Source organism: Megascapheus bottae, chromosome 4 (assembly GCF_031878675.1).
Source record: "Megascapheus bottae isolate mThoBot1 chromosome 4, mThoBot2.hap1, whole genome shotgun sequence".
Classification (NCBI taxonomy): Eukaryota; Metazoa; Chordata; class Mammalia; order Rodentia; family Geomyidae; genus Megascapheus; species Megascapheus bottae.
The window spans coordinates 48606032-48630305 of record NC_143512.1 but is presented as its reverse complement, the minus strand read 5'-3'; the positions used below and the strand labels follow the sequence as shown (position 1 = coordinate 48630305).

Here is a 24274-nt window from a genome sequence, read left to right as displayed (position 1 = left end):
CTGCACTGCTTTATTCATAAACATCTAAAGTTACTGGCACGCCAACTGTACATCTATTTTTTTCCTTGATGGAATTCTTTAATGTTTCATAAAAAAATGATTTCCTATTACAAAAGTTAAGTTAGAAACAACTTTTATAAAACTTTATTTATTTATCTATTCATTTATACACATCCTAGAGCTTGAATTCAGGGCCTAGGCACTGTCCCTGGGACTTTTTGGCTCAATCATAGTGTTCTATCACTTGGACCACAGCACTACTTTTGATGAATCTCGGAGACTTTCCTGCCTGGGCTCTCTTTGGACCAACACCCTCAGATCTCAGTTTCCTGAGTAGTTAGGATTACAGACAGGTGTGGGCCACTGATGATTTAAAGGTTCTTAACTCAGAAATGCACCCTTGGACTACAGCTATAGCTCAGTGCAAGGTTCTCATAAGACCCGATCCTATCTTCTTTCAGACAAATACTTTTATAAACCCCATTTGTGACACAACATTTATTATTATATTGTTTTACTCAGGGCAGTACACCATTGTAAAACAGAAAGAAGAAAATGTACAGGAATCACTGTTTAGAAGGTAAACAAATACATAGGGGTGGAAGTGGTTAAGGGCAGGAAGAGGGTTGAGTTTTCTTCATTCTATTCAAAAAGCCTAACATGGGTTATAGGCATTCAATTGCTAAATGGGCATTAGAACACAAAAGGATGAGAAAAAGGAAAGAAAGAATGGAAGTGAGGGAGAGGGGGGAGGAAGGGAGGAAGGGAGGAAGGGAGGAAGGGAGGGAGGGAGGGAGGGAGGAAGGAAGGAAGGAAGGAAGGAAGGAAGGAAGGAAGGAAGGAAGGAAGGAATTACAAATCTATCTTTGGAACAGATGGGACACTAACATCTGAAACACAGAACTTAGTGCCAGAACGTATCATTTCTACCCAAGAAACATGTTTCTGAGAGTGATAGGAATGAGAGCTATACCAAAAATGTTGTTGGTGCTTAAGGCAATAAATTTTTATCCAAAGTAGTTAGCAATCAAGAAGACACTATGTAACCACAGTACACAGAGCATATGGCTAGTGATATTCATTCAGTCTAAATCTTCAGTGCAGATAGCATCAAAACAATGACAAGAGCCAGGAGATTTAAAACACACACACACACATACACACACACACACACACACACACACACACACACACACACACACACACACACACTTCTCTCTGCTTTTCACTGCTGGAATCTGGCTGTTGTGCTGCATGATTACTGGCCAGACACAAGCATGCACAGGGCAGTGCAAAGCCCATCTGCCTTGGATCTAACAGCTGACACTCAGAGTACCAATCAACAACATCCATATGGCTTCCTTCCTCGGAAGAGCCTCTTGCTAGTTTTTATCTTTCAAAGGTTTCTCTCTCTGCTTTTCCAGTGAAAGTAAATGTGCTGAGGAAACAGGATGACCTAAAGGAAACTGTGACTCTAAAAACATATTTTTCTAAAGTATTTGTGCATACTAATGGTAAAGTAGACCAGGGCTTCCATCTGTATTTAAGGCATTATTTTCATTACCAAAAAAAGAAACGTAAGACAGCTTTGAGCTCACGGAGATTATATTAAAAATGGAGGGCGGGGTAGACAACGTAATTGTCATTATATGGTTATATTGCATGATGAATATACTTTATCTAATAAAATGCTTCATGTTTAGAACTAATATATTTAGCTTTACACCCTTCCAATTATTTTGTACTGCTGTCTGATTTATCGTTCCTGGATTTTACTGAGTTTAATAACTGTCTAGGGTTAATGACTATGATGTTATTATGTTCTAAATGTTTTTCTTAACCCCTAGTCTCCTCATGGTTAGTTGCCTCATTTTGAGATCTATGCAGTTTGTAGAAATGGTCTATGTTGTCATTCCCTTTTGTAAAATGTGGCAATCAAATTAGATGCTTTTAAAATTCTATAATTGTCTCTTTCCTTCTTCCACATTTTAATAGTTTAACTTTTTCCCCTGTTTTCCCTGTACTCTGTACAACAATAAATCAAGAATACAGGTATCTGTGGTTCCTCCTTGGTTTTGTAGCCTTATTTCAGAGTGTGAATACTTACCAGAGTTCACTGCATGTGCCCAAGGAGCTAACCATGTCAAGAGGCAGAGTAATATTAACTAGGGAAGAAGAATTTTTGAAAGGCAAATTTCCCAATAGAAAATAAGAATCCATTTTTTTTTTTTTTTTGCCAATCCTGAGCTTGAGCTCAGGGCGTGAGCACTGTCCTTGGACTTTCTCAAGGCTAGAGCTCTACCACTTGAGCCTCAGCACCACTTCTGGCTTTTTTTCTATGTATGTGGTACTGAGGAATTGAACCAGGGTCTTCATGCGTGCTAAGCAAGCACTCTACCACTAGGCCAAACTCCCAGCCCCAAGAATCCATATTATTAAAAAGGAATAGCAAGGCCCTTTGGTAGCATTTGTTTCTACATTTATTTAAAAATGTTTTTTGGTAAAAATTTATACATAGGATTCTATTTATAAAAAATTATTATCGTTAAGTACTTACACAAAGGAGTTTCAACTCAACAGATTAGCTTGTGAGTGCAATGCATCTCAACCTAGGTCAACTCTTTCCTAATTCTCTCCTCTCTCTCTCAACATTATCCATCCCTTTTTAAAATTTTAAAGGACTTATTACCAATAGAGAAACTTTTTCTTTTTATTTATTTGTTTGTTTGCAAGTCCTGAGCTTTGGTGCCCCATCCAACATTTTCTGTGATCAATTGGAGATGAGTCTCACAGACTTTTCTGCCCAGACTGGCTTTGAAGTATGATCCTCAGATCTCAGTCTCATAAGCAGCTAATTTACAGGTGTGATCTGCTGGTACCCTGAAGAAGCTTTTATTTTAATCACATATAAAAATCTTCTTCTTGGAGGCTAAGATTTCATTTAAAGTGAAGATACAATCATAACTAAGCTCTATAGTGTTTAAACAAAATCTTCATTTCTTCAAATAAGAAAACGAGTAATAATACCGCAAAAGGTAGACTTAATGTTTTCCCAAAGTGTTCTCTAAGACATTATGAGGCCGGAAGTTTGGCCTAGTGGTAGAGTGCTTGCCTAGTATTACAAAGACCCAGGTTCGATTCCTCAGTATCACATACATAGAAAAAGCTGGAAGTGATGCTGAGGCTCAAGTGGTAGAGCTCTAGCCTTGAGAAAGCCCAGGACACTTGGTCCTGAGTTCAAGCTCCAGAACTGGCAAAAAAAAAACGCTTTGAACAGAAATTTTGAGAAGGAAACATAATCTGTGAAACTGGTCATTCATATAATAGAACTGCACAAGTTTGGTTTCACTCTTATCTATGGTTCTCAGGAAGTGAAACTTTGCTTACATTAGGGTATGTTTTCTAGAGAAATATAAGTGATAAAAGAAGACAAAAGACAGCATTAGGGAAAATGTTTTACACTGGTAGAGATTTCTTGTCTTCACTATAAATTTTAAGAATATGTAGAGATTACCAAATGAATCGTCTCCACTTATAAGATATTTTTTAAAATTTTATAATCAGAAATCTTAAATTGTGTTGAAAATGTACAAGGAAATGCAAAGCAGTTTTTGAGAAGTAGGTCATATAAAAGATGAGTGCAAATAATTGTTTTGGACCAGTAAGTGAACAAACATATTAACTTTCAGAAATATAAACCAGCCATAGTCTAAGTTTGTGTAGAAGCATCACTCAGTCCTCAAAGGTCATGTCATATGAGAACTTAGAAAAGTTTAGGGGAGAGCCAAGGATTTCAGGAGTATAATGTTCACAGATGCCCTGCCATTGTGCCTGGTAGAACTAGTCCCATATATTAAAGCACATTTTCCTTCTTAACATGGAAAGTGACCTAAAAAGTAGGAAAGATTGAGTATGGGAATCCAGTGACAGGCTATTATCTAGCCTAAATATATTTCTTTTTAAAGAGAAGAAGAAAATTTGTAAATGATGACCAAGAATGAGCGCAAACCTTCTTTTTAAACTCAAATCACTGTTTTTTCAGGGGTTCTCATTAGTAAAAACAACACTGCGATCTGTTTCCTATCTAAGTTTTGGATACACAGAAATAAAATATAAAGGGACCATCATAGTTTTGAACACCAGTACATTGTACAACCTGACACCAAAGAATACCTTTCTCAGCAAATTTTCTTAAAGACTAATTATGTAGCTGTGTTTCTTCAAAGGGACATATAAGGAAATGAGTAAATGTTTTTAATTATTCCAACTAAGTTTTCATCTGTAATCTTTTATCTACCTTTGCAAGAAACTTTCACACCAAACTTCTTAAGTCAAAGATAAGCAAATTTAGATATAGCATCAGTCGTTTTGCATCTTTCCCACTTAATTTCAAATCTTGGAAACAACTGGTAAAAGAGTATGAGCTATATGGCTCAAGTGATAGAATGTCTGCCTACCAAGTGTGAAGCCCTTAGTTTAAACTCCAGCACCATCAAAATGAAAATAAATCAATAAATCAATCAAGATTTGATTTCACTTTCTTCTGTACTAGTTTGAGAATTCTATAAAAGTCACAGTGTATGCATCCTTTATTCACTGCCATACAAGTGTTAGTGATTATTTCTGCAGACGCCCAGGCTTGCAACTCTTACTTGTTTAAAGCACATTCCATTTGTTCACCCAAAAAAAATGGCAAACTGACCTCTGCATGATGTTAAATGTGTTAGGTAGACATTTTAGAACTGGCAAAAATTTAAAAGGACATTTGTAAAACTATAAAGTATTTGGCTCTTGTTTTGTCTGGTAAGCAGAGAATTGTTTTGAGAGCTTTTTCTTTTTTTCTTTGATCAGGTATTAGGAACTAGCCTACAGATTGCATTACATTTTTACTAGTAAATACTGTTTTGTATGGCATTTCAACTCAGGGCTTTGTGCTTTCTAGGCAAGCACTCCTGCCAGCTGGCCCACTACTCCAGTCTTCTAATTACTTTTTGAAAAAAGTTCAAAAGTGTTATTGTTGAATATACTTCCCACCCTTCTCCCTTGGCATGAGGGATTGAACTCAGGACCTTAACCTTGATAGGCAGGTGCTCTCCCACTTGAACCACACCTTCAACCTCTTTTCCTTGTTGGTTATTATCATACATTCCTTTATGCCTAAGCCAGCCTGGGCTGTGATCATCCTACCTGTGTTGACTTGCACACTTAATACAATCATATGTTCTAATACTGAGGTTCAAATGCAGGACTCTCACACTGGGTAGGCAGGCACTCTACCACTGAACCACATCTCATCCCCTCTTTTTTCACTGGTTATTTTTGAGGTAAGTATTGTTTCTTATGTTTCTGACCAGGTATGAACCTGGACCACAACCCACCTATTTAGGCATCTCATCATAGCTGGGTTGACAGACATGAGCCACTGTGCCCAGCAATCTTTTGAGGAGTCTTGTGAACTTCACTGCCTGGGATATCCTTAAACCATGATTCTCTTGACTTTAGTCTCCCAAGTAGCTAGGCTTACAGGCATGATCCACTGGTACACAGAGATACCTTGTAATGCTTGAAGATAACCATATAATTTAAATGTATAGTATATCATAGAAACATTTAGCCTTTTGAAGTCCAAGGCAATTAGCTTTTTAAATTATTATGCAAAAATTTATGTTTTAACTAAATGGAACAGTATAGGGTATTACACAAACTTGTTAGGCACAAAGAAATACTTGCTATTAAAACGTCTTTTTAGGTATTGTTTTCTTCTTTGCATCCTATCATTTTCTGTTTTAATTATCTAACAATCTCACATTCAGCTAATAAAGGCCCAGGGAAGAAACATATGCTAGAGGACAGATCAAGAAGAATACTCAGTACAAACAGGAAGAAATTCACATACCTTAACATCTCTAGTTCTTTAGCTGGAAGTACAGAGAATCTAAACTTCTACATTCTGAGCACTACAAAGGCTCTGAAGAGTGAGCTTATATGACAAAGAGGAAGTTGATATTTTTTTTCCAATCTTAATGACACCCATTATACACTAAATCAAGAATCTCAAAGTTTGGGCTCATGGAGCCTTTGGGAACTCATTAGTTTTAACTGCACTTTCTATATAGAAAAATGGACTAGATAATAATATGTGTAACCCATGGAACTGCATTTCCCTTGAAAGGGCGAAGTGTGCCACAGCATCCCTGTGTAATTGCAGCATTGCCCTTGGGCATCTTGAAACCTCTGGAAAACACAGTTCTAAATTGGGAATATCCAAAATGGTAGTTGATAACCACTTAAGAATCAGCTTAGAAAACCTCTAATATAAGAATATAAGGCTCCAGAGATAAATCAGATAAAGATTCATAAAGTAAAATAAATTAAAAAAAGAATTTGAAATAGAAAAAGAAATATTAGAATAATCTTCATATTTATGTTATTCATTTAGTCAGTCTTTGTGTTTCTAGCTCTCTCTCTCTCTCCCTCTCTTTTTCACCCCCATACATATCCCCTCACATATCTACACACAGTAGGTATAAAGTCTTAGTTTGGGAGGTTTTACTTAAAGCTTAAAAGTCATGTGAAATTAGATGGGAGGATGGATAGACTGTGAAGGTGGGAAGACCATAGTTTGAACACTGGGAATTTGAAGATACACAAAAAGACAAGGTAGAAATTGTGAATATTGTTGCATTCTGAGTCATTCCTTAAAGAAAACTTCCTAAAACAATAAATAAATTTAATATTTTTCATAAAAACTGAGTTAAAACATGTATTATATGCCCTATAATTTAACTTGTGTGTCTAATGACTATTTGGGCATTTACATGTTAAATACACCTTATCCAAAATACTTAGGGCCAAATGGTTTCAGATCTCGATTGCTTGGATTTAAGAATATTTGCATACCATGTCATGAGAAAGGGTATCAATGTTTGTGAAGTAATGCACCTTCTATTTGGTGAATATAATGTAACCCTACTATTAATTACAATAAAAAAAATCTAAAAAAAGAATATTTGCATAGATTTTACTAGTTGAGCATCCTTAATCTGAAAATCTGAAATCCAGAATGAGAAATTGGGGGTCATCTTCAGAATTTGAATTAGCAATGCTCAACCTCCATTCATTTTAGTTCCTCAAGTCTCTCCCCCCCGAAACTGGAAAATAAAATGAAAAAACCTTAAAAAAAACATTTTTGCACAATCTCAGTTTTAAAATATTTATTAGATATTTGTAAATGATCCAATTAGGTAAAGATGAAAGTATGAACATCAACTGAGATACAAAAATAACTAAGTAAATAGATAAATAAAACTTTCTATAAGCATGTCGGAGGGCCAATAGTTACACTAAATAAAATCATGAGATGAACTGGCATTCTTTCAGTTCTTCCATTCCTTCTTTGATGCCAATCTTTATTTTCTCGCCCCAATATTCATTTCTAAATCTCATTAACTCAATTAACGACTTGCCAATTAGTAAAAGAAGTGTGTTAGTAATGTGCCTCAGAGAAGTTACATCTGAATGTTAATTGTGGGGGGGGAGGATTAAAACTTTTAGCCTATATCAATGGGAGCTGCATATTAGAATTGCTTAGGAATCTTTTCAAAACCTGATGCCCCAACCAATTAAATCAGACTGGGGGTAGGGAAGCAAATATTAGAATTGCTTAAGGTTCTCCAGGTGTTTTCTATATGCGTTGCAGTTAAGAACATTACTTCTAGGGAAAGTATTTGCAAAAACAAACTTTCAAGCTAGTGAAGGAGATATATTTGAGTGGGTATGAGCATGTTTATATAGACTTGCTAACTGGTAAAAGAACTCTGGTTAAAGTCACTCTATTATTTTCTCTCATTTTTAATATTTTCTCTTTCTTAATAGCACATATTAATCATATAAAGAAGTTTCATATGATATTTCCATTCCAGTATATATATATATATATATATATATATTTTTTTTTTTTTTTTTTTTTGCCAGTCCTGGGCTTGAGCTCAGGGCCTGAGCACTGTCCTTGGACTTTCTCAAGGCTAGCGCTCTACCACTTGAGCCTCAGCACCACTTCCAGCTTTTTTCTATATATGTGGCACCAAGGAATCGAACCCGGGTCTTCGTGCATGCACTTTAACCACTAGGCCAAACTCCCGGCCCCCAGTATTTATGTTTTTAATCAAATTCATTCCCTCCATTACTCTTCCTCATTCCCCCTTAACCTTTTATTAAATAATTTTAATAGGTTGCATTATTCCATTTGCATACATGTGTTTGAAATGCTTGAATTACTAGATAAATTATACATTAAAATATCCATAGAGACTCAGCTGCTAAGTAGTCTGGATTTCAGCAAAGTAGAGAGAGAGAGAGAGTTAAAGATCAAAGAATGAACATACACATCTCATTTTAAACTTGAAAAATGGTACATTGGCATAAATTACTATTCAAAATAAAGTGCTGCATCAATGAATACATTCTAGTCACGAATCCTGATAATGGTAGTGCATAAATCTGCGAGTCAGATGAATTGCAAAGTATTCAATAGTTAGAATAAAGAATAAAGAAATTCCAGTAGGAGTACCAGTGGTTCTAAAAATAGGTAAGTTTTAATTCACTGGATTTTCTTGCAGAGGAAGAGTAGCAGCTGTATCTCGAACGTTACATTTATCCTTAAAACAACAACTCATAACATCTCAGTCTTCCCCATCAAGCTAAGGAAGTGTTTCATCCCTGAGTCAGAGAGAAGGCCATTACTTGCACTGAATCACCACCAATGTTTCCTGCATATTAGATTTGTCATTGGGTGTGCTAAGCAACAGAAAAACAGTCTCAAAATGTCTTATCTTATTTTTTTCATTAGAAAAAGCTATCGTTACAGCTCCCAAATTTCAAAAATCGATATTAATAGAACATACAAAGGGAGAACAAAGAATGACAGCTGGTAAAAACCTGATGGAATCCTTTTTGACTAAAACAGAAAATTCTTTGTCATTTCTTGCTTTCTCTTTCTGCATTTTTTAAAAAGTGACAGTCTCAAGAACTTCCCTAAAGAGACTCGAATAGAATATCACAATTATGAAGTGACTTTGTATCAACATTAAGTTTTTGAACAAAAATTAAGTACAAATGACTGTTTCTTGAAAGGTTTTTAAACTGGTGAAGCTTCACTTATCATTACTGAGTAATGACTCTAGCTCTCCCTTTGATTTAAATTCCTGAGTTCTATGGGACTTTACTTTCCTTAAACATAAATTTGTTATTTAGAAAATGGTTGAAGTAAGTGTATGTATACTGAGAGGAACTTCAATATTTTTTTGTACAGTAGCCTGCCTACTCTAGGATATTCTGTATCCAATGTCGTGCTCTACTTCTAAAGTTTCTACCAAGTCAAATTATAGAAAACAAAAGGGGAACTTTGCTTTCTTATACATTCTAAACTCTTATCTTGTATACTTGCCAAAATTAATTCATTTTATTCATTGACTGCCTATAAACATTTATCAAGTGTCTATTATATTCTAAAATATTGTTCTACCTTGAAAAATGAATCTACTATGATACACAGGCTTCAGTGGTCGGGCTTGTGCCTCAAGTACTAGAGTTTAGTTTCTCTCAAAGTCAAGAACCGTGGTACACAAACTTTGATGAGCATCAGATTCTTGACTATCCCCTCTAAGAACTCCTACTCAGTAGGTCTGAAATGGATCTCCAGTAACTTCTCAGTTGATGTTGATGCTGTTGGTTTAGAGATCTCACTTTGAAAACCACTTCCCAAGCCAATTGACACCACATCTAACAACTTTCACTCTACCTCTCTCCCCTAAAGAAGGTAATGTGCTAAAGTTCTAATTAATATTCATCATTACTCATGAACAAACAGATTTTGTGTTCCAAGAACTACCTGAAATACCTAACATAGAAGGTCCAGCATCAAAGACATACATGTAAGGAAGAGAAAATGCTGTTTTCAGGAGCTTCTCTCCAATTCCACTTTTTATTTGTTTGTTTATTCCAAATCATAGGAAGTTATTTGTAATTTTTTCAATACAAGTGTTATGAATCACCATCACTGTTTTAGGTTTTCTTCATAATTTTTACTCAAATAAAATAATAGTTTTCCTTTCAGATTAATATTTCATTGCATTTCTCCTATCCCTTCTTTTTTTGTTGTTGTTACACTATCTGCTCTCTGAATAAACAGAATCATAGGGTTGAAAGAACACTGAGAATTTACTTAATCCCTCCTTGGCCTCAGACAAAACTCTCTAAACCATCCCCAAATATAGCAATTTCAGAAAAAGAAGAACAGGCTCTAACGATTTCCCATTCAACATTCTGTCACACACTTGAAGACACTAACATGCTGCCCCATTTGCCTTCTCTTCTCTAAGCTAAGCAATCCTAATTTTAGCTTTCTGGGATTTCCTAGACTTTGAATTATTTGGACTCTGCTTTAACAGGTTTATCTCACTTTGCCTCAGGGACTGAACTCTATATGTACTCTTCTAATGGAGACTTTTTGTTGGTATGTGGAAAAGGAAAGGTTCATTTATCCAAAATAAAAGTAATGCAATCACAACAAAGGTATATATGTAAATGCCACTCAAAAAAAAAAAGCAGTGGCATTTAACTGAAACAGTGAAGGACTTGAGGGCATTCATTAGTGACATTAGCAGGAACTTGGTATTTATTAAAAGAAATGGTAATGTGTATTCTAAATGGTCATTTCACAAACTGGGTAGAGATTGGGGAATTTTTTAAATGTGCCTCAATTTATACATAACTGTACTTCATGATATTTCACACAGAAGAGAACCTTAATATATTATTACTCATTTGCTTTGATTTTTTTCATATAGCCTTCATTATGAAAATCAGAGTTGTGCTTATATAATTATTTGATGAGCTTAAAATTACAGACTCTGTTCTATGATCATCTTTTCTCTGAAAACAATTTCTCTAAGTCTGAAAGAATCAAAGCCAATTAGAGACTCAGTGAATGCGGGACAAGGTAGGAGAGAGTCCACGTGAATTCACACTTATTCCATTCAGAATGACTCACTTCCCTGTAACCTCACCTATTCTAAACATCACTCCTGAAAAGTGAACCTTTGCTTTTGGAGTGGTGAGGTGTTGCTCAAGTCCAGACTAGGTCTGAGGAATGGGTTTGTTTCCTTGGCTATTGGGATCAAGCATACGGTGGAGGCGATGCATTAGTCTCCAGAGAGAAGGAAGATGCTGCTCGCACAGCACTTCTACTCACCAGTCCATGCAGCAGCAAGGGTGTTGGCTTTGAAGGAAGCCAACTGTCCTGCTCTCCCAGCCAGAGGTAAAGAATTGCATTGGTGGCCACTAGAGGGAGGAGGATTAGGAATAGAGTAAATTGTGGGGAAAAGGCACCCATGAAAAACGCACATGGGACAACCAACATTTCACCAACCACTGCCTAGCAGCTATTTCTGCCTCTCTGAGGAATTGTAATAGGATTGCTATACACTATTAGCCCAGAGAACCAGACACCAACACTTATCTATAGCATCCCATTACGTAGCTTCTTAACTTTGATGGCTGGAGAAGGGAGTTTGAACAGAATTGTGGGAAACACACCATCATACAAACACAGCCACACATACATTCTCTTCCCCCACTCTAAGAAGTTGTATCTGTGATGTCTGAGTTTTGTTCATTTCCTTATAGAAAACTTTTTAGGTTCTTTACGAAGAATATATTCACAAAAAAGAAGCAAACAGCCCACCTTCAAGATAGTCGGAAGGAACACCAGCAGAGACACTCATTGTGCCAAGATGTATTTTACCAACAAATCTGTATATAAATTACATGAGGTTGAAAACAAATGGAATATAATAGAATTAAAGTAAAGTTTTCTTTTGCTAAATTACAGCTTGAAGCAAACCTGCAAAAAATGTTTCCAATTAGCTTCTTTGATCAACACAAAGTACAGCTGAGCGAATGTTTTGCTTTCCGTCCTGCCCATTGGGTGAGCTGTGTAGGGGTGTCTTACCTCCAGCGCAAGTAGCTGAGCATTCTGACCAAGGCTGATGATGCCACATAAAGCCAACTTCATTGTCTCCACTTCCAGTCCGAGTGATGGGAACGTTGAACTTATACCTAATTCCCAAATTCTGTTCCTGGAGTAGAACCTGTCATTGAAAACAGCTGGTGAAGATAATTAGCACACAATGAGCCTTCACTCAGATATATATTGCTTCATTTGAAGAAGAAAATGTTATATAGCAAGTCTTATAGGAAACTTAAAAACCTATTTGTCTATCTTTGTGAAAAGATCTTGCTATATTCCAGGCTGGCCCTCAAACTCTAGATAGCCTTTAAAGCACATACTTAAAATGTTTCTCCTTTTAGTTTGTGATAATGAAGGGGATGCTTAGAATATGTAAATAAATGGAGATGCAACTCCACCTAACTGATATTATCACTGAGTTTGATATTTTTCTTTTTTCTCTCTCTCCTCTTATGTTCACAGATACATTAGAAACATTTCTCCCGTGTGTTTTGCTTGCACATAAAATATTATCGGATATATTTGTATTAGATTATTTGAAATTGGATAGGGAAGGGGGGAAAACAAGATGAGGGGTGGGGGTGGGGGGGAGGGAAATGGGGACCAAGACATGTGAAAGGGTATCAATGTATGTGAATTAATGCACCTTCTATCTGGCAAATATCATGTAACCCTTCTATTAGTTACAATAAAAAATATATGAAAAAAAAGAAAGCAACAAAAAGACACAACAGACACATGGCAAGAGCAATACCTTAACCTTGCAGATTCTGCTTCCTAGAGGAAATCATTTTCTTTTATGTACCTTGATTTCAGCACCAGTCAGATAATAAAACCTGACTCCCTCTCACCTCACAAGAGGGAATTACAAATAGTACAAATAAAATGATAAAGACACATTTACCATGACAATGAGATTTTCAGAGGTGGGACCAAGAGCTTCTAAGGATTCAGGTTCATCAGTTGGCCTCTTATAGTGAAAAGCTGTTCCAGCAACATCAAACTTCCTAGGCCAGTCAATAGTCCAGGCACCATTAATATAGTAATCATCCCCTTCAGACTTTAAAGCTAGAAAAGAGAATGAGAAACTTTAATGAATTATCATAGGTCAATTACTGCACAAAAGTATACAGTGAACATGGATAGTCACTATAAGAGATGATGAGACTTGAGCGGATTCCTCCTTCCTTCCCTCCTGCCCTTCCTTCCTTCCTTCCTTCCTTCCTTCCTTCCTTCCTTCTTTCCACAGGGTCTCATTATAAAAGACCTGATTGTCCTCCATCCCCTAATCCTTCTGCACAGCCTCTTTCTTAATGCTAGGACATCACCACACCTCGCTGACCATTTTCTTAAATACAAACTTAAAACAGCAATTTTATTAAAACAGCATTAAGAAGGTATTGCTTAGCATCATGTTATATGGTCATATGCACATAGCTATTGAGCAATTGTCCTCTGTTAGGAAAATCCTAAACATACATTATTACAAATGAGGAAAACCATGGAGTATATGTTTCTTTGGTTTTGGCTTACTTCACTTAATATGATTTTTTTCCAAGTCTTTCCATTTCCTCACAAATATGGGGATGTCATTCTTTCTGATGGCAGCATAGAATTCCATTGTGTATATATACACCACATTTTCTTGATCCATTCATCTAACTGAGGGACATCTGGATTGGTTCCATATCTTAGCTATGGTAAATAATACTGCAATGAACATGGTTTTGCTGGTAGCTTTAGTATGGCCTTGTTTCTGGACATTTTTGGATAAATGCCCAGAAGTGGGATTGCTGGATAATAGGGGAGCTCTATGTTTAGTCTTTTGAGGAATCTCCCCACTGTTTTCCAGAGAGGCTGAACAAGTTTACACTCCCACCAACAATGTAATTGGGATCCCTTCTTACCACATCTTACCAGCATCTGTTGTTATTAGATTTCCTGATGATGGCTATTCTAACTGGGGTGAGATGGAATCTCAGTGCTGTTTTGATTTGCATTTCTTTTATAACCAAAGACTCTTTTTTTCATTTTATTTTTTATTAACTAGGTAATGTATAGAGGGATTACAGTTACATTTACCAGATAGTAGGTGCATTACTGCACCTACAGACATTGATACCCCTTCTTATGTTTTTGTCCCTATTTCCCTCCCCTATCCCTCCAATCATCTTGTTTTCCCCTTCCCTTTCCTATTTCAAATAAGCAAATAAACATAGATACAATATACTAGGTAACAAAGTCAGATACAGTAACAATATAAGATTAACCAAAGGGTAACAAAGGAGAAGAGAAATAAGATAGTGCATTAAAAGCAACAATCACACTAGATAAAGCTCTTGTTTCCATATCCTAGTGACCCTTTCATTTAGTCTTATCCTATATGACCTTAAGTACCTAGGTTTTGCGCTATTGTAATCCTCTGCTAGGAGAGTCCTAGATGTGTACTAATTATTACAAATGAGGGAAACCATGGAGCCTATGTTCCTTTGGGTCTGACTTACTTCACTTAATATGACTTTTTTCAAGTCTTTCCATTTCTTTACAAATGGGGCAATGCCATTCTTTCTAGTGGCAGCATAGAATTCCATTGTGTATAAGTATTATATCTTGATCCAGTCATCTCCTGAGGGGCATCTGGGTTGGTTCCATATCTTTGCTATGGTAAATAGTGCTGCAGTGAACATCCTTGTGCTAGTGGCTTTAGTATGTCCTTTTTTCTGGACTTTTGAGTAAATGTATGGCCAGAGACACTTATCTTCAGTTAACCACAAAAAAATGCTGGAAATAAAACTTTGGCTCAAGTGGTAGAGCTCAGACCTTGAGCATAAAAGCTCAAGGATAGTGCTCAGGCCCCCAGTTCAAGCCCAAAGGATAAAGAAAGAAAAGACTAAGCTAGCATTTTACTTAGCATTTTACATGTGATCCTATAAACTTGGAATTTAGCTTCATTTCAGCAGGAATGTGTTCTAACTTAGAGCATGCCTCTCACCTCATAATACTTTCCCTCATAAAGCTTTTCCTCATTCATTTTTCAAATCTAGCAAAACAACTTACCAATGTAGTTCTTTGACATAGTAACTTCTCTGACTTCAATGTGGACAGAGCCTCTTGGTATCTGCACCACTTCCATGTAGCCTGGGACACAGAAGATAGCCAGTAGTAAGCAGCCTCTACCAGAAAATGAGTGTTTAGTAACTACCAGTAATTAATGCTTGTTAATTCTTCTATTCTTCTTTGATATTGTACTTTACAAGTTATGAAATATGGGCAAATTCTTCTTTAGGTTCATAAATATATTTTAGACAAAAGGTGTTTTGTTTTTTCTTTAAAATTGTCTCAGGGTATTTTAAAAGTCCTGTTGTTATTGGTTCATCTTTTTTCCCCCATAGCACACAACCTTTCATATGATAGGACATGCCTGTAGTCCAAGACACTCAAGAGGTAGAGAAAGGAGAATACAGGTAGCATGAGTTTAGGTATTTATGTTGTGAGCAACACTGTATTCTATTCTATTTAAAAAAAAAAATCCAGGGCTGAATGGGAGAATAATTACTGAGTAGGAAGGAAAGTATCGTCAGTACACACACACACACACACACACGAAGGCGGAAGGAAGGAAGGAAGGAAGGAAGGAAGGGAATAAAATAACTAAATGAAGTCAAATAGGAAAAGAATAGTATTTCCTCAAAATATTTTGCATGAAAGCCACATTTTAAACTTAAATGACTGAAAACAACTTGGGCAAAAATACTGTTGTCTGCCTAAATTAAGAAAAAAAGACAAGCTGGGCTTGGTGGCTGACACCTGCAATCCTAACTACTCAGGAGGTTGAGATCTGAGGATTGAGGTTCAAAGCCAGCCTGGGTACCAAAGATCTGGAGATTCTTATCTTCAATTAATCACTAGAAAAGGGGAAGAAGGGCTATGGCTCCAGGGATAGCATGGTAGGTTTGAGCTAAAGAGCTCAGGGACAAAGACCAGGCCCAGAGTTCAAGCCCCCTGACCCACCAAAAAAAAAAAAAATTGGAGAAAAGAAAGGAAAGGTTTTGGGATTCTGTGTGAGTGTGAGGGCACTAGAGCAGCCCTCTGCTGCTCACCCACCTCCTCTGGGCAAGGAATCATTGAAGAAGCCCTCGATGGCATCACACGTACTCCCATCCCCTCCACACACTCGACATCGATCTTCCCTCGCATCGGATCCCAAGATATTATCACAACCTACATGCTGAAAACACATAAGAGCTTTCAGTGTGGCAAAAAAGGACTGCCAGGAAGCATAACACTCTAATCCATATAACTTACTTAAGTACTTGTTCTTCTAGTAAAGGAAGTAAAAATAAGAACTATTTTCCCCTCTGCTTTCTTATTTCAGAAAGTCCCAATGAACATTTCTCATCATCTAAGTTTAAAGAAAATTACTTTTGATTGCCTAGGAACAGATGCCAATATTTCTATTCCAGTTCATGTCTTCTTTTGTATATACATCATGTTCTGATTCTTAAAATAGTGTCATTTTTTAGCAATCAATCAAGATTTTAAAAAAATAAGAAAGATAGCTTATAGCCCTGTACAAGGTTATATCAACAAGAGTGCTCACTAACCATAATGGAGTTTTCTCTTCTTTAGATATTGTATTGTTAGTATTAGCTGAATAACAATGAAGACATGTAAGCATGCCATTTATAAAGGTGAAAGTTTATATTTTATTCTCCATTTAAGTATGAAAATGTGGAAATTGAGTATCTTATTAAGTTTTGGTGCTTGAATTTGCACATTTAATCATTAGCTAGTGGTATTATATATGATATTCCTGAGTCAAAGCTGTGCTTGGAATGTTGTAATCTGTAAAAATGTAAGTGCCCCTTTTGTTCCCCCATATGGTTTATCTCATGTTGTTACTGTATCTGACTTTGTTACCTGATATATTGTGTGTATGTATACACACACACACACACACGCACACACACACACACACACATATATATATATTTCTTTATTTGAAATAGGTAAGGGAAGGGGAAACACAAGATGATTGGGATGGGGTGGGAGGAGAGAAATGGGAACAAAAACATGAGAAGGAGTATCAATGTTCAAGAAGTAATATACTCACTACCTGATGATTGTAACTGTAAATTCTCTATACATTACCCCAACAATAAAATACAATTTAAAAATCAAAATAAAATGGCAAAAAAATATAAATGCCACCACAAAAAGTAACTTTTTTCTTCATGGAGATAAGTGTTTCTCTCTCTCTCTCTCTCTCTCTCTCTCTCTCTCTCTCTCTCTCTCTCTCTCTCTCTCTCTCTCTCCATCACCCCCACACACAACTGAATCACCACATCACTACATCCATAGGCTATTAACCAAAAATGCAGAAATATTACCAGGAAAAGCTGAGACTAAGCAAAATAAACAGCATTTTTATCTCCTCAGTTATTTTCTCTTTATCATTTAGTTATGTTCTTCTTTTCAAAGTTAAACCAAATCAGTGAAGCAAAAATTGCTGAGAACAGTGGTTTTTGTGGCTTTTCTTATTATGATAAGATTCATATATACATGTAACAAAATAGCATGGATTCCTACAATTTTCAAGTACTCTGACAAATTCCCTTAAGGAAATGCTTTAATAAGATAAAGACTAACTGTATAAGGAAACCATCACAAATACTTTAAGAGATAAAACTGGAGAACTATATAGCTGCTTCACATTGTGCTGTGAAAGACATAACATCTGCAAACCAGAATACATGATAGTCAGAGGAACATATATTCTCTTTTTCAACCATTTTGTTTATGAACTGAACAAAAGAATAATAGAAATTAAAATCCAAAATATTTTCATATCCCTAGTAGCTACTTTAAACAGTTAGAATATCAGATCAAGTCACATTAGTCTAGTGCTAATTAGTCTAATCTAGTGGGTCTTTCTGCATCTAACTACATAACCTTCAGACTAATTTAAAATTGAATTTGCCTTGAGACTCTCTTAAAAACAGATGATAGAAATAAACAACATCTATTAGTTGAGGAAAAGGTGCAAGTTTCAAAAACCCCAACAAGAGGAGTAAAAACTGAGCAACCTTGCATTCCCCGTTGATACAGATATCCAGTGAGTCTGCATCACACTGGGTTCCGTCAATCACTGCAGGGGCACGTTCAGTGTAGAAATTGTAACCTTCAGCCAAACAGTTCAATGCACAAGGTTTTACACCACCTGAAAAAATAAAACACAGGAGAAAATTTTTAATGGAATTGTTGTCTTGTGAAGAGTGAATAGTAGCAGCTAAAGAGAAATTATAATTCATACATATGACTACCTGATTATACACCTAGATGTACAGGTTTCCTCTTCAAAAAAAAAAAAGATCATGTTTGCTGGGCATCAGTGTCTCAGGCCTGTGATCCTAGCTATGCAGGAGGCAGAGATATATGGATCAAGGTTCAATGCCAGCCCAGGCAGACAAATAAAAAAAAAGTAAAATAAAGTAGGGGTGCTAGGAGTTTGGCTTAGTGGTAGAGTGCTTGCCTAGCATGCACAATGACCCGGGTTCAATTCCTGGGTACCACATACATAGAAAAAGCCAGAAGAGGGGCTGGGAGTTTGGCCTAGTGGTTAAAGTGCTTGCCTAGCAAGCATGAAGACCCGGGTTTGATTCCTCGGTACCACATATAGAAAAAAAAGCCAGAAGTGGTGCTGAGGCTCAAGTGGTAGAGCTCTAGCGTTGAGAAAGTCCAAGGACAGTGCTCAGGCCCTGAGCTCAAGCCCAGGACTGGCAAAAGAAAAAAAAAAAAAGAAAAAAAGAAAAAGCCGGAAGAGGTGCTGTAGCTCAAGTGGTAGAGTGCTGGCCTTGAAGAGAACCCAAGGACAGTGTTCAGGCCATGAGTTCAAGCCCCAGGACAGGTAAAATAAAATTGGTGGTGGGGCTTGAAGTCTGGGCCTACATGCTGTCACTGAGCTCTTCAGCTCAACACTGTCACTCTAACACTTGAGCCATAGCACCACTTCATCCAAAAGACTTTTCTCTCCAGTAAACCAGCAAAAAGCCAGAAATGGAGCTGTGGCTCAAGTAGAGAACCAGCCTTGATCATGAAAGCTAAAGGAAAGTATGAGGCTTTGAGTTCAAGGACAGATACTATAAAATAAATGGAAGTAAATTAATTCTTATTTTCTTCATTTATGTGATTAAAGAAGGCCATTCTGAGTAGTTTTTAAGGTTTTGAAATTTCCAGGTACTTCCACTGTATATTTTCAATATATTTTAGTTCTAAAGGAATCACACTGGATGTAATCAAATGCTAAAAAATTAGGAAAGAAAAATTATTTGTAAAACTTAAGGAAATAAGTTTAAAGAGGATTGAAATAATAAAAACAACAACTTCTTTTATATATGCTTGTGGCACTCATAAATAAATTCTGCTATACCAAACAGGTATATGTAGTTTTTTTTTTTTTAGGTATATGTAGTTTTAAAACAAAACTAAATTTGTTCTGCCCTTAATAGTATCACACTCTAACAACTTGAGTTTATCATGTGGAGATAGATTCTTGTGTGTAAAAAAAAGTCACTAAACAGTGTTAAAACATGAGAAATTCTTAAGACGTTAATAAATCAAAGTTAAACATAAAAAATCATTGGTTTTCAGCATTTCTTCCTTACAAATGGAGTACAAAGCATCTTGACAAATGTCACTTCTTCTATCATTCCTCCCCACCTACCCCAACTCCACCTATCCCCTAAAGTTATGTGGGAGAATTTCTCCACAAGCAAGCAATATGTATGGAGTAGGTACAATGAATGATATCTGATAGAATTCAGCATGCCTCAGTGGGCTCTTGGATAAGAAGTCAGTCAGTAACAATTATTAGAGGGAACTGTTTCCCCAAATGTGAAGACAGTAACACAAGACTTTAGGGAACTAGAAAAATCAAGAAAATAGCACAAAGAAAATACCAAAAAACATTCTAATGAACCATTTAAAATACCAGATAAAGAGCTAAAAGTAATTAAGTTAGAGATATAGTAGCATAAAGATGCAATATGAGGCCTTGTGTTGAAGTGAAGTAAGCCAGACCCAAAGAAACATAGACTCCATGGTTTTCCTCATTTGTAATAACTAGTATATGTCTATGATAGTCCTAGCAAAGGATCACAATAGCTCAATAGCTATGTGCATATGACCATATAAGATGTTGCTAATTGAAATGAACTCCAAGATATAGAAACAAGAGGTTTGTCTTTGTTGTTGTTGTTTTTAATACACTGTGTGGAGTTCTTTCTTTTTGCTTTAATTTCCCTCCTTCAGTTTATCCTCTGTTGTCACTGCATTTGATTTTGGTACCCTATGTCTTGTATATATGTTATCTGATTTGGGATAGGGAAGGCGAGAAACAAAATGGTGAGACAAAGGACAAAAAGTGAACCAATACAACACCAATACTCACAAGACAATGTGTTGGAAATGAACTTTACAACTGGGGAGGGTGGAAGAGGAAGTAGGGAGGAGAAAAAGTGGGAGAAAAATGAGAGAGAGGGTAACAAGAAATGTATTCTTTACCTTACATATGCAACTGTAACCCCCTCTGTACCTCACCTTAACAACAAAATTAAACTTAAACAGAAGAAATTAAGTGAAACATAAATAAGCAGAATGAAATAGCATATGTATTTATCAAAAGAATCAATATTGTTAATATGTCCGTACTCTATATAACATCATTACTAAATTATAATGGCATTTTTCATACAAATATAAATATTTTCCTAAAACCAAATGTCACCAAAAAAGATCCTAAACATCCATGAGTCTAGAACAACAATGAAATGCAGGAAGCATCACACTTACTAGTTTCACATTATTATTTCAAGATTATAGTAACCAAAATAGCATCATAATTTTATTTAAAAAGATAACATAGAACAATAGAACAACATAGAAGCCCAGAAATAAATGTATGCATTTAAAGTAATAATCTTCAACAACTGTGTGCAGTAAAACAAGAATAAGCCCATTAATAAGTAACTTATTAAAAACTTAGTATTCACATGTAATAAATGAAATTGGAATCTTATCATATACTACACACAAAAACTAACCTAGCTGGATTAAAAAGTAAAACATAAAGGCTATAAAACTATCAGAAGAAAATATAGGAATAAAGCCTCATGGCAGTATGATTGCAGTAACTTTGATATGACACCTACAGTATAAATGACAAAAGCCAAGATAAACAAGTGAGACTGTATGAAAGTAGTGTTTTTCACAGCAAAGGAAACAAAAATATGAAAAGGGAACCCATGGAATTGGCAAAAATATTTTCTCACCATATATATGATGAGGCAAACTATTAAAGGAACAAGTAGAACTCAATAAGAACAAAACCCACTGAAAAAATAAGCAATAGGACTGAATCAACAGGTACAAGAAAAGATATTCAATCTTTCCGTCATCATCAGGGAAAAGAAAATCAAAACCACAGACAGATATTATCTCAGACCTATTATGACCAACCTTTTAGCTGAAAGTCACAAGATAAAAAGTGGCAGAAGGAATTTTAAGAAAAGGGAATCCTTACATATTTTTGGCAGGAATATGGTCTGTTACTGCCAAGTAGAAAATAGAAACGAGTTTCCTCAAAAATTTAAAACCAAAACTACCATAAGGTCCAGCAATCCCTCTTGTGGAGATATATCCAAGGAATATAAAATCACAATTTCAATGAGATCATTTCATTCTCATATCTTATTTCCTAGCAGCCAATATACAGAATCAATTTAAGTTGTTGATAGATGAATAGACATAGGAATTGTGAGATACACACACATGTACATACACACACATGCATGCATATGTCTTATTACTACTATGAATTATGTTATATATTTCAGTCTTCAGTAAAAAGCATTGATATCACTTGAAATAAATCCTTGAACCTGGATGACAGCATGCTAAATAAAATAAGTCAGGCTCAGGAAAAGAAACATTGCAGGATCTCATTTATATGTAGAACCTAAAAATGTCAAACTCATAAAAACAGAAAATAGAGAGCAAAGGTTGGCTGACTTGGGAGAAACTGGGAAAGTTTTTATCAAAATTATAAACTTCAGTTTTGAGAGTAATAAAATCAGCTTTCTAATATACTGTATAGTTAAGTGCAACATTCTACACTTGTGCATTAAACAAAAACAGAGAAGTTGGGTGTAGAGAAGAGAGGGAGAAATAGAATGCAGCCATAATATTCAATGCATTCCCTATGAAAGTAGGAAAATTGAGAAAATGGGCTGGTTAGGACAAAGAATTGTAAAAAGGGTGATGTTGATTAAGATGTGTTGTTCTAGGGGGGGAAACAAGATGTTTGGGAGGGGTGGGGGACAGAAATGGGGACAAAAACATGAGAGGAGTATCAATGTGTGAGAAGTAATGCAGCTATTACCTGATGAATGTAACTGTAACCCCTCTATATATTATCCCAACAATAAAAAAGACAGAAAAAAAGATGCACTGTGCTTATAAACTTCCTTTGCATACTATTTAAAGATAATAAAATATAAGAAAATAAAACTTGAAAAAAAGCAAAGCCAAATAGAGAATATGAAATCATGTACTAACTGTAGATTTTAACACACTTCTCTTAATAGTTGGTAGAATAAGAATAACACTCTCATTCAGCTTGACCTCTTCAATAAGTGTAGAACACTACTCAATAACTTTAGAAATGTATCATTTTCACATGTACATTAGACATTCATTAAGAATATATTAAGTTCTCTGATCATAATCAAACAGATATCTAGAAAATATTAAATACTTAAAATTATAACAAAGTAATTTTAAGAAAGTCATGGTACAGGGAAGAAAATGTAAGCATAAATAAAATTATTTTGACTGTAAAGAAATAAAATTACAACATAGCAAATTGGGTAATGCAATGAGAAAGTACACTGATAATATGTAACATAATGTTATACAAGCAAAAATTAAGTATTAGAGAAAGAGAATAATGCTAAAATAAAAATTTGGGTTAAGAGATTAAGAGATTGGGCTGGGAGTTTGGCCTAGTGGTAGAGTGCTTGCCTAGCATGCACAAAGACCTGGGTTCAATTCCTTGGTACCACATACTTAGAAAAAGCCAGAAGTGAGGCTCAAGTGGTAGAGTTCTAGCCTTGAGAAAAATCCAAGGACAGTGCTCAGGCTCTGAGCTTAAGCCCAGGACTGGCAAAAAAAAAAAAAAAGAGATTAAGAGATTGATAAATTCCAAGCAAAACTCATAAACAAAAGCAGAGAAGACATAAATGACCACTATCAGAAATTAAAATATGTATCACTATATGTCCTACAGATATTGAACAAAACAAGGTACTAAACAAAATAAATGTTATGATCAATTGATATCAATAAACTGGACAACATGGATATAACAAATTTCTTCAATACAAAACAAAAAAAAGAAAACAATTTTGCAAACATTTTCAAAATAAATATTCTATTTCTGGAATCAAGCTACTAAAACATTTGTTAAAGATACCACAAGTATAACAATGTACAATTCAGTATTACTTATATATAATATATACACAAATACACCTAATAAAAATTAAGAGCCCAAATGTGTGTGTATGTGTGTATGTGTATGTGTGTGTGTATGTGTAATAAATATTACATAGAGTTTATAATGAGATTATAAGGTTGTTTGACATGGAAAAGTCTACAAAGCCAGTCAGTGTATTCACAAAATAAAAAAGACAATATAAAATCATATGAACAAATTGTGTCAGACAATCAATCTAGTTCATTAAGGTAATTAAATATAAAGCAGAAATATAGAATTATGAAAGAGAATATGACTTCTTATCCTGAAAATGTAATCTTCAAGATAACTATTACAATATAAGAGCTTAGAAATGTCACAGAATACAAAGTTAATACACCAAAATAAATTTTATTTTTATATACTAAATCAAGTAATTGAAACAAAAATTTCAAAAGTAAAGCATAAGTTAATCAGGAATATATTTAATAAAAGATGGGTAAGATCTTATATTCCATTTAGAATGTTCTATTCAAAGAACAAAAAGTAAGAAATGTTGGTGATGATATTGAGAAAAGGGAACTCTTATGAATGGTTGGTAAGAGAATAAATGCAACCATTAGAGAAAATGAGGTACCTCACACAATAAATATAAACACTCAATTCTAAGTACATATCCAAGGGAAATGAAAGCATTATATCAAAGAGATATA

At 35.3% G+C, this 24274-nt stretch overlaps 1 protein-coding gene across 1 annotated transcript in view; it reads right to left on the bottom strand.

The window, feature by feature from the left end:
* The window catches only part of Adamts6 (ADAM metallopeptidase with thrombospondin type 1 motif 6), a 187597-nt gene that overhangs the window by 35354 nt on the left and 127969 nt on the right, over window positions 1–24274 (bottom strand). Inside the window, exons 15-19 of the mRNA XM_090331864.1 lie at window positions 18115–18248; window positions 16133–16256; window positions 15086–15166; window positions 12933–13096; window positions 12011–12149 (exon numbers count right to left, since the gene is read on the bottom strand). Of these exons, the coding sequence (XP_090187990.1) occupies window positions 12011–12149; window positions 12933–13096; window positions 15086–15166; window positions 16133–16256; window positions 18115–18248 (642 nt within the window). The remainder of the gene's footprint in view (window positions 1–12010; window positions 12150–12932; window positions 13097–15085; window positions 15167–16132; window positions 16257–18114; window positions 18249–24274) is intronic.